The following is a 16,246-nucleotide window of genomic DNA, read 5'->3' on the forward strand; positions in this document are numbered from 1 at the left end:
AGGTGCTGGTGCCCCACAAGCCTCTGCTGCCTCTGGCCCTCGGCCATCACCCTCGGGAAGTTGACCCAGCTGCGTAGGGAAGAAAACCTGAAACACTTCGATCGAGTGCTGGAACGAATGTGACCTGTTCATTCCCTGAGCTGAAGAGGAAACACGTCACTTTTTGGCAGTACCAGCTGAGGTATTCCTTATCCTGAATTCAGTTTCAGCCAGAAAAGATACTGGGTGTTGCGGGTTTTTTTGTTGTGAGATATAGCCAAAGTTTGCCATTCCTTCAGAGCTGAATGGTGTGGAAAGACCTAATGAAATCATGTGTGTTAACTTATCTAATGTGGGTTATAGGCAACATTGGAGTAATTAATTTCATTAATCCTGCTATAATCAAAGACACGCTTCAGAGTTTTGCTTTACACAAAAAGCTCTTATGCCCCAACTGTCAGTAAGAAAAATTATCTTCTGTTATTAATGTTGCTGAAATATGGGAAAATTAATCAAATCCTTAGGAATTCTTGATTAACAAGTTCTGCTGAAAGCACTGGTGTTAACGCCTGCCAGAGCCCCAGCTCGACTTTGATCCTGCTTAAGCAGGAGCAAATTAGTTCACTCGGCTAATGCCACTGGCGTTCTGCCAGCACAGTGGAACGGAGATCAGATGTGGGATCTTCATAGGAACTGGATACGAAAAGACTTGAGTAATTCCTTGGGAGGTTTTTTTCCGTGGCCACTTCCAAATTCTCACGGCCGGAACAAGCTCCCCTTCACTGCTGCTGTCCTTGTCGTTCTCGTGTGCTTTTCTGGGGAGTGCTACCAGGCACGGGGCGAGGTTTGCATAGGACTCTGGCGTAACTCCAAGGAGCTCTTCCCTGGAGGGGTGCAGTTAGGATGGGTTTTCCTCCCTATGTATTACATTTATTCACACCAAGCTTCACCTGTCACTTTACATGTAGTTTTCCACTACTGTGAGGCTTCCTACCGCTGAGTAACTCAGCAGATTGTATCACCTCACAACTCACTGCCTCTTCCAAAAGGCAAACAGCTTAATATTCAGCAAAGCCATCTGTGAGCTGGTGTTTTCTTGAGGGATTCAGGCAGAAGGCTCTGGTCACAGAGGGGGACCTGCAGGCAGATTCAGCTTCGGTGACAGACGAGTCGGGCTGTCACGGGGGGCCCTGGGATGCAAATCTCCACCCGGTTCCCCTGCCCGTGCTGGGAAGCGCCCACCCCCAGCACCCACGAGCAGCAGGGCTGGGTGGTGGTGGGGGCAGCTCCCCTCAGGAGCCCCTGCCCCCTGCCCGGGGAAAGCCCAGGATATCCAGCCAGGCAGCGCGCAAAAAGTAACTGGGAAGTGGCCGCGCGTCAGCACAGCAGGCTATGCAGTGTAGTTTTTGCAAAATATTTATTACAAAATAAAAGTAAATATGGCAACAAAACTTAAATAGCAAATGACGCAACACTGGCCATAAAGCTCTTGCTATATTATTAGTCTCTTACAATAGTCAAGTATGTCTCCAAGGGCAGCTGCGTGTGGACAGCTCGAGTGTGTTTCTGTAGTACTGGCTCTGGCTGTTGGAGATGCGGGAGAGCTGTGCCTCCTGCTCCCACCTCTGCCCGCCCTGTGCTGGGCTCCCTGAAACCTGCCGTGCCTTTCCCCAGCCCCTCCTCCCCTGTTTTCTTTTAAAAACACAGCAAATGATCCAATGCCCACTCCTTTTTAACAAGGTAGCAGGAAATGGATTATCAGCACTGAAGTACCTATTGTTCCCCTTTGAGTCACAACTTCTCTTGAGAGAGGTTGCTTGGATTTCTTCCTGCCTATTAAAAACTGTTATTAAAGCTCACCAGTGAGAGAGCTAGTCTGTGTTCCTGCTGAAAGGGCTGTGTTCCAAACAGGAATGCAGTCCTTCAGGTCTCCTAAGCCACATGTCTAATGGAAGCACTCTTTAAATAAAACATAATTAAATTAAAAAAGGTGACTCTGTGTGGGGAATCTTCCTAAGGCACCCAAGAATTTAAAAAAACCTTTTCCCACTTGTATGACTTACAGGACACTCTTGTTCCTCTTCTCTCCAAAGTTAAAAATGTTGGCTAGTTAGGAACCTTAGCATACACGATGACATAGTTGAATATCATTACAAAAACCAGAACAGAAAGAAAACCCTTGGTGGATGTAAAGCACTATGTCCAGACTGCCTAGGTTTCGCTAGCTACGCAAACACATCACGGACAACACGTAGAAATAGTCACGTTAATGCCGAGGTTTCCGTTGTCAGCAAAGAGGTGTGCTATCGCCGTGTCAAAAACGAGGCAGTCGCTGTTGAGAATGGCCGCGGACACCCCGTCGTGGATGGAGCGGGGCGTCGCCTCCCAGGTCAGCCGGCGGCGGTTGCCGTTCAGCTCCAGTCTGTACGCAAAGTTCTCTGCTTGCTTACGGGTGCCAATGAGCAGCACGATGGCAAAAAACTGCTGGTGACCTTCATACTTCTCTTGTTTCTCCAGCACTAGCATGAAGTGGTGGCCGAAGCACGACTGCATCATCACCCAGTCCACCGCCCCCGGAAGGTTAATGTCTGTGGCAAGAAAAACGATGTCTTCTCCCTGAAGGGTGGTGATGCTTTTGTGGGCGTGCATGAGGTGGGACATCACGGCTTCCAGGGATCCCTGCCACTTGCAGGAGGCACCGGGGCACGGGCAGGAGTAGGGCCGGTACTCGCAGATGTCTTCATGCTCTGGCTTTTCTGTGTGGTGCAGTGTCAGAGAGCAGCCTGTTGTGGCATACTGGAAAAAGACCAAATACAAGCTGTCAGGAAAGGCACCAGCACTAGCGTTAGCTGCTCCCACCTGTCAACTGGAAACACTGGTGACCAACCACAACTCTTGCTCTCATTGCAAATTTTACATTAGATACTTCTATTCAGCCCTGGATTCAGAGCTGAGCTTTACTTATGTTTGTTTCCACTTAAAAATGGATTCTTCTTGTCTTTTGTGGTGTTTTTTTTCTAACGCAAGCACTTAGAGAAAATGGATTGTAAGGCTGAGTTGTAGTTAGATTTGCTGTTGTAGTTAGATCTGATCGGTCCAGATCAGCTGAAGTGGTCCTGGTTTGGATTTTTCTTTTCTTTAAAAAGAACAAAGGATTCTAGTTTCAGCAAACAGCTACTAGAGTGAAGTGTTTTTAGTAGATGTACCTTAGTACTGTCACAGAGCAAAAGCACTCCCATTAAATTCAAAGGCAGGCTCCCCCCAGCTTTTTTGGGGAAAGTTTCAGCACTGCAGTTGTGAGAAGTGGAAAGAGAGAGGGTGGTTTTTCACTGAGCATAACGCTAGCACACAAATAAGCGCCATCGAACTTCTCTTAGTGTCATTGGGCAACTCGGAGGTTAATTTGCTTCAAACAAGTGGGGATGCTTTTCCTGCAGTCAGTTCAGTTGCCCGACTGACTGGGTTATTGCTTTCACACTACCCCCACAGAGAGAACAAGTCCCTCCTGTCCCTGCCAAGAGCACAGCTCCCAGTCTGTAGGTACCTGTAGCCACATCAACACCGCTGATGCTGTCACAACGTGCGTGTGTGGCTGCTCACGGATGCTATGATGCTTCCTTGAGGACAGATATAACCGAGGTATAAATGACTATTTCTGGGCTAATATGTGCGCAAGAAGTTTCAGCTCAGAGGGTTAAATGCCCAAGATGCAAATCACCCACGCTGCGAACATGGCGTGAGGAACCCTGGGACAGAAACTTGACCTTGCGCTTCTGGAGCAGCTTGTTTTATAAGCCATATGGAGTTAACATGAGCCTTCCTTTATGTGTCTGCCCCTGCTGCTTAATCCTCTGCTAAGGGCTTTACTCTGTCGGACGTTGCAGTGGAAGGAGGCGTCCTCCAGCCAAAGGCTGAAGCCCCAGCGTGGCAAACGCACCGTGTGCCGTGCCGTGCCTGCTGCCCCGCCGCATAGCACAGCGGCCCAGGTATGTGTCGGCTTCCAGCCCCACCAGCCCGCTGGCATTTCCCACATTCCTACCCCCGTTAACATTCAATCATGCAAGGTGTTGAAGAGCCGCTCCCGGTCTACCCTCATTAACAAAAATAGATACGATAACACAAGCTGCTGAGGGGGCGAAACCAGCCGTCTGCGTGGCGATGACCAGTGGTGGCTGCAGAAGCGAGAGCGTAAAAGCAAGAGGAGCAAACGGTGGTGGCTCTGCCCTTCGCTGTGAGAAGTGCTGGTTTGTGTGCTCCTGAACCCCTCACTGCGGGTTTCGCTTGGTGCGGAGCCCTCCCAACGGTGGGAGACGCTCAACAGCAAAACCTGACCTGCTGTCCTCGTGCTGCTTGGCATGTGTCAGTGATCTCTATTGATCACAGCCCTCGGACCTGCCCCGTCTCTCCCTGTGTACCGGTTGGGGTGCAGCCTTGAGCTGCTCGGCCCGTGCACCTTGTCCCCAAGATGGGCAGCCAGGGCTGCGCACATGTTAACAGTGTGGGCGTGCCGCTAACGCCTCGGCTGGCCTCACTCTTTCTGCTTTTGCGTTGCCCTTCCCGCCATTTCTAGTACTCCACGCTGGAAAGTATCATGTACTTGTTTTCACAGTCATTTGTTTAGCGCTGTATTCTCCTTCCTAAGAGGAAACGGTCAGCGTGGGGCTCATCCCCATACACATGACTTTGCACACCACATTTCTGCCACATCGGTCGCTCTGCGTCTGCTGCCCTGTACCTCACTTTGATGGGAAAGCTTTCCGAGTGTCCTAAAGCGTTTGGAAAACATCGGTTAAGCTTGAAAGTGCTCAGCAGAGACAGGCCAGTATTACCAACCCTGTAAACCAAGGCAGGCAGGGACACAGGATTAAAGTAACTTGTCTGAAGCCGCATGGGAAATCAGTGGCAGAGCCGGGAATAGACCACCAGGTCCCAGTCCCTCCCGCTTTAGCTGGCAGACTCTCCTTCCAGCTTGAGATACAAATAATGCTTCTGGGAAGAAGAGGCCTGCCTGCTCCTGTGTCAGCAGTGCTCAGGGACCTGAGGCCCTCTCGTGCTTCTCCCTCCTTCACTGCTTTCTGAAACGTCTGTCCCTGCTTTTAAGGTCCCCTCAGCCTTCCGAAGCATTGGCTGAATGTTTCAGCCCAGTCCAGCAGCGATCCTAGGCAGCTCTCCCGGGACGCACAGCGAGGTCCGGCCCAGAAAACAGCGAGCCTCTGTGCCTCCCTGAGCCTCGCGGCGGTGAGGAGCCTGGAGCGCGCGTACGGACCCTGCTCTGCCAGCGGCTCTGCCTCTGCCGCCACCGCTCACTGGGGCGAGGACCAGCCAACGCCGCTGCGCCTATGGAGCACGCGAGTGCTGGGCACATGTGTAGGCAGGGTGATGTAAGCAGACTCCTGCGTGCGAGGGATGTCTGTTCAGTTAAAAACAAAATAAACTGCGGTTTTATCAGAAGAAAACCCCACCGCTTTATTAGTCTACTGTGTCTTGCAAATAGCAAGTATGACCTTATTTAGGTTTAGTATATTTACTTCAAATCTTTAAAATGACTTTTTTTTTTTTTTTAAATTAAAGAAAAGCTCTGTAGAGGCAGCACTGGGCAATATACAGCAGTAAGTTTGTATACAATAATAACATGAATGTGCAGTTTTTGTTTTCAAGTTGTTTGCTTACATGGGAAACCTGCCAGGCTTTCCTTGAGCTGATGGCATAGCAGCAGTGGTCTCAGGACACAGTGGTTCTGCCAACCTCCTACCACCCGCCTGAAGAAACCTAAAGTGACTAGTCTGGTATTGTTTAGTAGTTTGTATACAGTCTCACTCTGCCTACCACTTTTTGAATACAAAGTGTTGGTTGTGAGGTGCAGAAAGATTTTTCCACAAAGCAAAGCGTAAGAGTGTGCTACAATGAATTTATGGGATTCACTTTTCTTCAAAAGGACCAGAACCATCTGGAGGCTCAGAAACATGGCAGCATCTCCAGCTACGGATGGCTGTGTTCAAGGATCTTGGGAGACTCTCGTCACGTGAGGTGGCTGTCCTGGCTTCCCAGCTGCAGAGCACCACCACTCCTAGGAAGGCTGGTAAGAAAGGGGTTCAATCCCCTGAAAAATCAAGCCCTGTGTACTTAGATTTTTTTAATGCCTGTAATAACTAGAAAAGTAATTTCCTTTATTATAAGTAGAACTTACTGCTCAGTTAAATTAATCACAGCAGTGATTAATTCACTGGTATACCTATGCAAGGAGTTTTGGGGAGGGATTATTTTGGGGTTTGTTTTTTTCCTTCTTTTCCCTGCCATACACTGCTAAAGGCTCTCCCCAGAGCTGCCCAGCCGGGCTGCTCCCAGTGTGTACACAAACACTGGCTTTGCTATTGGATGTTCTTCCCTCAGTGCTGGGTTTGTTTTTGCCTGTGTAGGTTGGAGGTAAATTCTATTACAAACTGAAACGCAAGCAGGAGCTGCCTAGAGTTTTACAGAGGGCAGATGGGGAGTGCTGGTCCCACGGCCCTTCCACGGCCACGCCAAGATCGCTCAAGCACAAACATCTTTGTTTGTCAAGTCCCACCACAAAAGGCCAGCGGAGCATGGCAGGGCGCAGGGCGCCGCTAACGCTCGCGGTCGACGGGGACTGCGGTTCTGCCGCTGACAACAGAGAACACTTGCAACTCCTCGTAGTCTTGGGGTGAAGCGGGTAAATCGAGAAACACCCCTCCCACCCTACGCGCTCAGTTAGCCAGGGCACCGGTCCGAGCTCAGCGGCTAAGGGCCACAGTGTGCCTCATGCAACTGGCTGTGAAAATGGATTCCGGTGTCTGTTTGGGAAGCTCCCAGTTCCTAAGATTTATTTTCTTTCCTAGCCTTTGGCTATATAAAGGAAATAAATCCTAACATTCATTTTCTTTCATACTAAACATACAAAACCCCAAAGTTACGGAAGAACTTATACCCAAATTAAGTCAGCTTCACAACTAGAGAGCACCTTTATATTATTTTCCACTTGCACTTATTGAAAAGATGAAAGAAAACAACTAATTCCTTTTGGCACTCATTAATTAGGAGTTTGAGTGCATTTATGACGTGCATTTTATCTTCTGCAGATTGCTTAGAGCACGAAAAGGCATTTTATATTTTCAGTAACTTTAAGATCTAAATCCTCCCATAGATTTTTTTCCAGAAGCCCCATAAAGCGCAGAGATGCAATAACTGTATTTCTTAAAGCATTTTAAGAAGAAGAACCTTCAAAGCAGCCATAGCCACGGGCAACACCAAATCCATTTTCTGTCAGCTCCGTTGTGTCTCAGTCCTATTTATTTCAAGTACCGTGCCCCGCTCTCTCTAGACGTGCGGGACTTTCTCCGCACTGACCGCTGTCTCCGTTTGTTCCTTCACATTTTCTAGAGCTCTGACTTTCTCTCCCGCCCCAGACCCTGACATCAGGTTCCCTTAATGCAGTGAACACCCCAGGCGAGTCAGACCAGGGCCAGGCCCTGGCATGGGGTGAGCGGCCGCAGAACCCGGGGGACGCTGAGGGGCACGGCGGGTCACCTCCCTGCTGCGTGCCGCTGACTGTCCTAACGCTGGCTGAGAACTACAGCCCTGATGGCCTGTGGCTGTTTCTGGGTCCAAGGAGCATGAGTGGGAAGTGTTAAGGTGCTAATTTCACTGTGTAGCTCTTGGGAACGGTGAAAGCAGCAGAGCAGGAACTGCTCATGGCAGGAAAAATCCACTTAAAAGAGAGGGTGCATGAGGGAAGAGGAACAGAGACTGACTTAGACCTCGGTGAGGAGCCTCTGGCTGCCCGACGAGCGGAGGTGGGTGCGCAGGGAGGACACACGGGTCACACCGTGGCACACTCTGGGACACGGGGCTCCATGAGCACCGTGTTTTCGGGTCCATGGGATGTGTGACTGCGGCAGCATGGCGCGGGGGCACTTGACATCCCGCTGTCAGCGCTGCCTGGCTCCCTGCCTGCAGCCGGGGCCAGGGGCTGCCGTCCCCCACGCGCTGCAGCCCTGGGCTCCTGGCGGCGCCGGCTTTGGACAGAGCAGCTGCGAGGTGCAGCTGGTTCGGAGGCACCCGCCAGCTCTCCCAGCTCTGAACTGGCTTGCAGGCACCATACCAAGAAGCCAGACCCAGCCCTGAGGTGGCAGGAGCCCAGTCCATGGCCTCTGACACGGCGACAGCACAGCCCCACACCTACTGGGTTACTGCAGAGAGCACCGAACGCCGCCAGTCACAGAGAAGCTCTCCCCGACCCACAGCCAAGACGTTGAGCTGCCCGACGCCCAGTGCTTGCTTCAGCCACTGCAAACCTCACCAGCATCCCTCCTCCTCCAGGGCACGGCTTTGGAGAGCATGATGTCAACCATGGGAGTGATACTTGGAGGAAGTTTTGGAAATGCCATTTTCTTAACTGGTTGACATGTGCTAGCCGCTGTATTATTTAGAGAACACCCAACTGAGAAGCGTTTACAGCTGCTACACCTGAACCAGAACTGGCCCGACCGACGCAGGGATCTCGGTTCTCCTGGGGGTGCACGGGGTGGGGGGTGTTCTTTGAGATACTTCTCTTTGTTCGTGTTTACTCGTCCACCCACGGAGAAAGGAAACCTCAAGGGGTGAAAGAGCCAGTCCCATCAATTACGGGCTTAGGAAATCTTTCTGTTAGCAAGTGAGTAAAGGAACGTCTGACAGGTAAAGTCAGGAACATCTTGTCTTCTCCTCCTTACAGGAAAGGGTCTGTAGGCTTTTTCTTCCTTCTCCCACACTTTGTCTGTAAAGTTCCTAACTTTGTAAAGTTAGGAACATCTTACCATCTCCTCTTTATGGGGAAGGGTCTGTAGGATTTTCCTTCCCTCTAGGCTTTGTTTACCCGCAAGGTGTAGGGATGAGCAGTGGGGAGCAGAGCTGTGCCCTGTGCAGTGAAGGGCTCCAGGGAGCCGCTCCAGCCTGGATGCTCTGTTTCAGACAAGCAGGGAATGCCAACTGTCACAACGAGCCTGACGAGACACTTCAGAAAAGGAGAAGTAGGCCAGCGTTTCAGTGAAAAACGCGCCCTGGCTGGCTGTACTCCCCCGGGCTCAGGCTGGGTCACGGCTGGGCGGGCGGCTTCCTGCCGCCTTCACCAGAGAGGACCCGTGTCCGTTACTGCCCCCGCGAGGGTAACTCCTGTTTGAGGGTGAGCGGTGAAACGGCCCTACGCTACCAAAAGCTCCGCGAGACACCGACAGCCGCCCCACCCTGTCACCCCGCAGCCCCCGGGGCTCTGGCCACCGACCGCGCCGTGCTGCGGGAACCGCCGCGGAGGACTCACTCCGGAGGAGCCGTTTCTCCCTGCATGTCCTCAGCGACGCTCCCACGGGCTGGCCGGGGAAAGCCACTGCTCAGGACGGGCTTTTCCAGGAGAGGCAGCAAGCGCCTGCTCACAGCTCTTTCCGGGAAGCTCACCGTGTCCACTCTGGAGCCCGGCAGCGCCCGCTCCGGCTCCACGGTCCCACCGCCAGCCCGACCATGGCTCTGCCCCTCACACGGACAGCTCTGTATTTTAAAACTTTCTTCCCATATTTCACATCAGCAACAGCTCCAGCAGTTCCTGTATCTGTCCCTCCACCACTTCAGCCTGTGGTTTTAAAGTGCTTTCGATATCATGGAGGTACGAGCGTCCAGGGGCTCCAGGAAGATGTAAAAAAGACCCACTCAGCATCGCCTGCACGTACGTAACTGCCCGCCTGGTGACCGTCAGTTAGGAAGGATGTGCACTTTGGAGCAGTTCACCTAGTTCCTTTAGGTAGAAAACTCCCTTGAAAAAAGACTTAAATGTTTAATCTGAATACCTGAAATAGTGCTGAGACAGAACAGACTTGAAAAAAGCGTAGTTCAGATGCCACGACTGACCTGACAGCTTACCAGCCCCTGCCCTTCTGAAGGCGGGCTGTGGAGAACTGACGAGAGACACGGACAGAATTTCTGTTACCTCCATAAAACACTATTTTGAGACTGAGCATCGGCACAGGCTAAAATAACTAGGAGGGGAAAAAAAAAAGGTCCAGCCTTTGTATCTAGTGGTTATGCCAAATACCGGGACAAAATTTAGAGCGGGATTTTCAGTGAATCAGAAAGGATCATTAGTCCTGTCACCCTATTTCGCTTTAGAAACCTGCAGAACCATGAGAGAGGCTACTGGGGGCTGGCAAGTGCCTCCTGTGCTTGTGATGAGGAAGAAGTAAAGGGACCAAAAGACCAAAACATGGACCAGCAGGAAACGAAGCTGCAGAGCTCCAGCTTTGCTGCCTGCAGTGGCTCTGGACGAGTCCCACGGGACTCCTCGGGTATCTTCGGCACAGGCATGACTGTAAATGCCGAGAAATCGCCACTTTCTGCAAACTCCCAAGTGAACCTGCTCTACATTGGACCAACCTTAGACAGCTCCTTCAAGCCTTCCCATCAACGCCAATATTTCTGTACCAAACCACTGACGAAGGCGAGACATAAACCCACCGGGGAAATTCCGCATCGGCGTGCAAACACGACAACAGTGTCCCCGAGGAGGCTGAGTGTTTTAGGGAGAGGGAAAGTTTTTCTCTGTTTTTTGAGAGAGGTGTCCCGCTTTTCTCAGAGAGGGGCTTTGGGAAAGCATGAAGACGGAGGGCAGGGGGACGGGGATGGCAGGGGGGGGCCTCCCCGCCATCCCCGTCCCCCTGCCAACCCCTTACCTTGCAGGGGAAGAGCACGGCAGAGGCCACCTTCTCCATGGCCAGATTCCGGATGCTGGGGGTGAGGGAGCCCCGACACGTGGGGCAGAGGCTCAGCTTCTGCCGGCATTGGTTGCAGACCAGGTGCCCGGCCTGGCACTGGAGGATGGGCGGCAGCACATAGTCGAAGCAGACGGGGCACTCGAAGAGCGAGGTCAGTTCGTGATGCTGCTGCTGCGGCGGCGGCTGCTGAGGAGGAGGAGGAGGAGGAGGAGGTGGAGGAGGAGGAGGAGGGGGGGGCGGCGGCGGAGACGCCCCGCCGGGCCCCGGGAGGACGGCGGCGGGCACGGCGGGGGCCGGGGCGTGCGGCTGTTTGCCGCAGGGCTTGTTAGCGCCGGGGCCGGCGGAGGACGGGCGGCTCATCGCGCCGCGCCGCCGCCACCATCGGGCCGCCGGAGGGACGGGGAAGAGGAGGAGGAGGAGGAGGAGGAGGAAGGGGGGGGGGGGGGGGCGGTGCTGACGCCAGCGGCGGCTGCGCGCGGCCTCCGCCCCGGTCCCGGCATGCTCCGGGCGGGCGGGCGGCGGGAGCGGCGGGGGGGTGGAGCGGGGGGGGGGGGGGGTTGCCCTGGGAAACGGAGCTGTCCGCGGTAATTCGACACCCGGCGCTGGCCGTAGTAATTATGGACGTATTGTCATCATCATCATGATGGAATAGTTTGGGTTAGAAGGGACCTTAAAGATCATCCAGTTCTACCGGCCCCCCCCCCATCTTCATCATCATCATCAACATCATGATGGAATTATTTGGGTTGGAAAGGACCTTAAAGCTCATCCAGTTCTACACCCCCCATCATCATCATCTCCATCATCATCATCATCATGGAATGGTTTGGGTTGGAAGGGACCTTAAAGATCATCCAGTCCCACCCCCCGTGCCACAGGCAGTCCACTAGCCCAGATTGCCAAAGCCCCATCCAACCTGGCCTTGAACATCATGGAGTTCAACAAGGACAAGTGGAAGGTCCTGCCCATGGGTTGGGGAATCCCCAGCATAAATCCAGGCTGGGCGAGGAGTGGATTGAGAGCAGCCCCAAGGAGAAGGATGTGGGGGTGTTAGTGGATGGAAAACTGACTGTGAGCCAGCAACGTGCACTGGCAGCCCAGAAAGCCACCCGTGTGCTGGGCTGCATCCAGAGCAGTGTGGGCAGCAGGGTGAGGGGGGGGATTCTCCCCCTCTGCTCCACTCTCAGGAAACCCCCCTGCAGTGCTGGGTCCAGCTCTGGGGGCACCAACAGCAGAAGGACACGGACTTGCTCGAGCGGGGCCAGAGGAGGCCACGAAGATGCTCGGGGGGCTGGAGCACCCCCGCTGTGAGGACAGGCTGAGAGAGTTGGGGGGGTTCAGCTGGAGAAGAGAAGGCTCTGGGGAGACCTTAGAGCGGCCTCCCAGGACTGAAAGGGGCTACAGGAAAGGGGGGAGGGACTCTTGATCAGGGGAGTAGGGATAGGATGAGGAGTAACGGTTTTAAACTGACAGAGGGGAGATTTAGATGAGATCTAAGGAAGAAATTCTCCCCTGTGAGGGGGGTGAGGCCCTGGCACAGGTTGCCCAGAGAAGCTGTGGCTGCCCCCTCCCTGGAAGGGTTCAAGGCCAGGTTGGACGGGGCTTTGGGCAACCTGGGCTAGTGGAAGGTGTCTGTGCCCATGGTGGGGGGGTGGGACTGGATGGGCTTTGAGGTCTCTTCCCACCCAAACCATTCCATGATTCTGTGATGGTGGTTGGCAGTAATTAAGCACAGGTCATTGTTGGCAGTAATTAAGCACGTATCATTGTCAGCAATAATTAAACACGTATCGTTCCATACCCAAACCCTTTTAGCAAAAGGAAGATGCTGGTGATGGTGACCGGTCCGCGCCCTGCGAGAGTGGTGGGGAAGGTGTGAGGAGCGTCTCCCCTTGTGGGCTGCACTTGACTTCTTCACACGTGGGTCACGGCCGCGGGGGCTGTCACCCGCCATCCTGAGCATGGAACCACCGCTGGGACTGGATGGGGTACCCGAGGTGACTCCTGCAAAGGCAAGTGAGTGTTAGGAGAGCTGGGCGCAGGCCGACGCGGTGCTCACGGAGGGCTGTAGTTGTGAAAATGTGAAAAAGAACAATAAAAGATGTTTCGGGCTGGTTTAAAATATTATTTAGAATGACATGTTTTCTTAATTTTGGTTTCACATGTGAGGACCAGACAAGGAAATGTGTTGGGCTGGTTTCATTCCCCAGATAAAAGAAGTTTGGGGAAAAAATGTGATAGTTTAAGCATCTTCTGCTCCAGTAACACTGGAGAAGTGAAGACACTGAAGGCTCAGGACAGAAATCTCCCCAAATCCCTTTCCTGTTATGGAGAGATCGAGGAATAAAGAAGTGTGTTTGCTCGTAGGTGGTGGTGTCATCGTTAAAGAGGCGTGTTGGCATATGGGCTCATTGTTCTGGTCGTGGTGTAACCCCGGCCGCAGCCCAGCCCCACGCAGCCACCCGCTCACCCTCCCCTGCTCCTGGGGAATGGGGGAGAGACTTGGAGGGGTCAGGAGACCCGTAGGTTGAGATAAAAACAATTTAATAGCTGAAATAAAATAGAATTAAAATAATAATGATAATAGCAATAATAGAAAATACAAACGAGTAATGCACGAAGGGATTGCTCACCACCCGCTGACCGATGCCCAGCCCGCTGCCAGCTAGTGATCCCAGAGCAGAGAGAATCCTAAACCCCCAGTCCTGGGAGGCTGAGAGAGCTTCCCGATCAACCCGCATCTATATACCGAGCGTGACGTGAGATGGCACGGAATATTCCATTGGCCACTTCGGGTCCGTTGTTTTGGCTATTCTCCCCCCCAGCTTCTTGTTTACCTGCGTACTAACAGGACACGAGAAGTTGAAAAGTCCTTGATTTCTTAGCAACAACTGAAAACATCAGTGCATTATCAACATTCTTCTCATACCAAATCCCATTCTGAATCCAAAACACGGCACTATTCTAGCTACTAAGAAGGAAGGAAAAAAAAAATGAAATTATCTCTGTCCTAGCCGAAACCAGGACAGTTCTCCTTGCAATTTGTCTCCGAGGCTTCTTGTCCTTAAACGAGCAATACTTTCTTCCGATGTACCCACGTTGAGCATTTTTAATACTTCACTAAAGTGGTGTTATTATCAGAGATCCATTAGGATGTTCAGCTGTGTGACTCATTCTTGACTCCAGGCCTTGGAAACTTCTCAGTTAAGGCACTATCTGTACTCAACTTCCATTAAATTAAGGTACCTTATTAGCTGAAGTCTTGATTTTTTTCCTCGTGTTCGTAAAGTTCCATTAAACCGCGCAAGATGGCGCCGGCCAGGAAATGAGAAAAAATCCTTTTGTGTGCTGTTCTCCTGACAGAGGGTTTGCATGTTGTTTTCTTCGCTATTTTAAGAAATCACCCAATAATACCCTGTGCATTCGGGTGTAATGGAAAGGCCTTGCGCTTTATGAGGTACAAATTAACACGATCCTAGGGTGGAGCTCGCCAGGAAAGCCTTCTCTGGGAAAGCACAAATGGGAGCAAGCACCTGAGTTCTTGCTGAATTTTTATAGGAACCAGGGGTTGTGCTGAATGAAGCCTATGGCAGCCTTCTCTCCACAAGCCCTGGAAGTTAGAGGGCACTAAGGAAAGATCTGCGAGTTGCACTGAGCAGTTTAAAGGAAAAAAAAATCACTCTCAAAGGATGACAGTATTTTGGTATCTTGGAATAAAATTATGCTTAAAATCTTCACCAATGGCTTGCCAAACTGGTTCCAGTTAAAACTGAATTCACAACAGAAAGCCAAATTCTTGATAACTAACTGCAGGGAAAAAAAATCTTCAATAGATTCAGAGATGGTATAATTGAGATGTTTGTACCATTTTCTCTAGAAATTATATGGCCGTACAATATAGAGACTAAAAAAGGCTACCGAGTTATTAAGATTTTGAGAAATTTCCCTCTATCTTTTTTATCTATAGGTTATATGAGAGCAAAACAGAGAACCTGGGTTGTAAAAGCTGCTGAGAAACTTTGCGATAGGCGTATGAGTGTGTCTTCTGAGACTGGAGAATCAGAGTTAATAGGCTCCGAGGTTCTAGTCTCCATCTTGGAGTGCTGAGTCCATTTCTCCCCTGATCCCACAGCCTGGTGTGAAAACAAGGCCAGAATAGTCCTGTGGTCTTGGAGGAGACCTCTTGGTTTGTGGTTTATTAGATATTCTGTGGTATAGGGAAGAGGAAAAATAAGAGCCTTTTCACAAATAGACTGGAACGGTGTGGATGTTTATACAAATAAAATGTGTTTTTTCTGTGCTTTCAATAATACAGGGTAATTTAAAAATATGTTATTTAAGCTATATATATATATATTTATTTTTTTTCTAAATGTCAGAATGTGGCTATCCCAGTTTCTTTTTGGCACCCCCAAAGCGTTCTTTTAAATAAATAATGGACAAAATAGTTTTTAGAAGGTTGGTGTCTGGTTTAAAGATAGTCTGAGCAGAGTCCATTTCTTCTGCTTGGGACGAATGGGAAAGCACCAGTCAGGGTCTGAGCGGGTCGAGAGAGTGCCAGGAAGGGGTGAGGCTGCCGCTGCCTCCCCCAGCTGTCGGCCCTCCGCTGGCAAAGGCACTGCTCTGAGATAGCCGTAGCCTGGCTGCCTGCCATGCCGCGGGTCACTGTCTCTGCGCCATGGCAATAATTGTTTGCAGTGAAGAGATGATTTGGAAACTGGTGCTCAACAGAGAAATGAGCTCTGCTTGTCTCCTCTGCAGCTGCAGAGCCCATCGCCCGTCGGCGACCACACATGGCCTCAAAAGCCTTTTCATGCAGCTGATCCCATTTTCTTCCTTCTTGGTAAAAACCTGCAGCTCATCTGCGAGCTGCCAGAGGCCCCAATAACACTTGTTTCCTCCCCGAGATCGCCTCTTGCAAGGTGCCAAAACGTGGCAGGAGTTTCACTGGTGCATATTGGGATTTGTTGCTCGTGTTCCTTGCTGAGTAGCCCCTGATCCCTGTAAATATTCCTCTGTTTCAGGGCATGACAGCACCCCTGAGTATCTGTGGGATGGCGGGGGGCGGGGGGGGGGGGGGGGGGGCGGCGTTGCAAGGTGTATTTCTACAAAGGCGTTTCCAGACTACAAGTGAAAATCTGTAGCACTTGTCCCTGTCCTGAGGACAGAGCTTTCTGAGGTGCTGGGACTGTGAGGGTTTTTCAGACAAGTTTGAGCCAGATTGTGTCGTTACTGCTTCTTATTTTTAAAGCACCCATAACTGATGTTACCTTGCAGAAATGAGCAAGGGCTTAGTTCTCATTGAAGGAAATCAGCAGCTTAAATTTAGCCCTGCACTGCAAGAAGGTTATAAAAAGACACGAAGATGTGGGGGCAGGAGGATGAAAGCCCGAGGGTGCGTGTTCCTGCAGTCCTGGCTTCTCCCTCTTCCAGTCCTTAGCAGTCGGGGCGTTGCTCACCCCGTTTTGTGCGTGGGATGAGGAGCTGCGGGGCGTGGGTCAGCAGGGGCTGGG

The 16,246-nt window shown here is 51.6% G+C and overlaps 1 protein-coding gene across 1 annotated transcript; it reads right to left on the reverse strand.

The window, feature by feature from the left end:
* Nucleotides 1–2,217: 2,217 nt before the first annotated feature.
* SIAH2 (siah E3 ubiquitin protein ligase 2) lies at nucleotides 2,218–11,111 on the reverse strand. Its single transcript, XM_074878324.1, has 2 exons — nucleotides 10,692–11,111; nucleotides 2,218–2,775 (listed from the first exon to the last, which is right to left on the reverse strand). Exons 1-2 carry the CDS (start codon nucleotides 11,091–11,093, stop codon nucleotides 2,218–2,220), a joined length of 960 nt encoding a protein of 319 aa, XP_074734425.1. The 5' UTR covers nucleotides 11,094–11,111.
* Between the last annotated feature and the right edge of the window lie 5,135 nt (nucleotides 11,112–16,246).

Source organism: Strix uralensis, chromosome 9 (assembly GCF_047716275.1).
Source record: "Strix uralensis isolate ZFMK-TIS-50842 chromosome 9, bStrUra1, whole genome shotgun sequence".
NCBI classification, from domain to species: Eukaryota; Metazoa; Chordata; class Aves; order Strigiformes; family Strigidae; genus Strix; species Strix uralensis.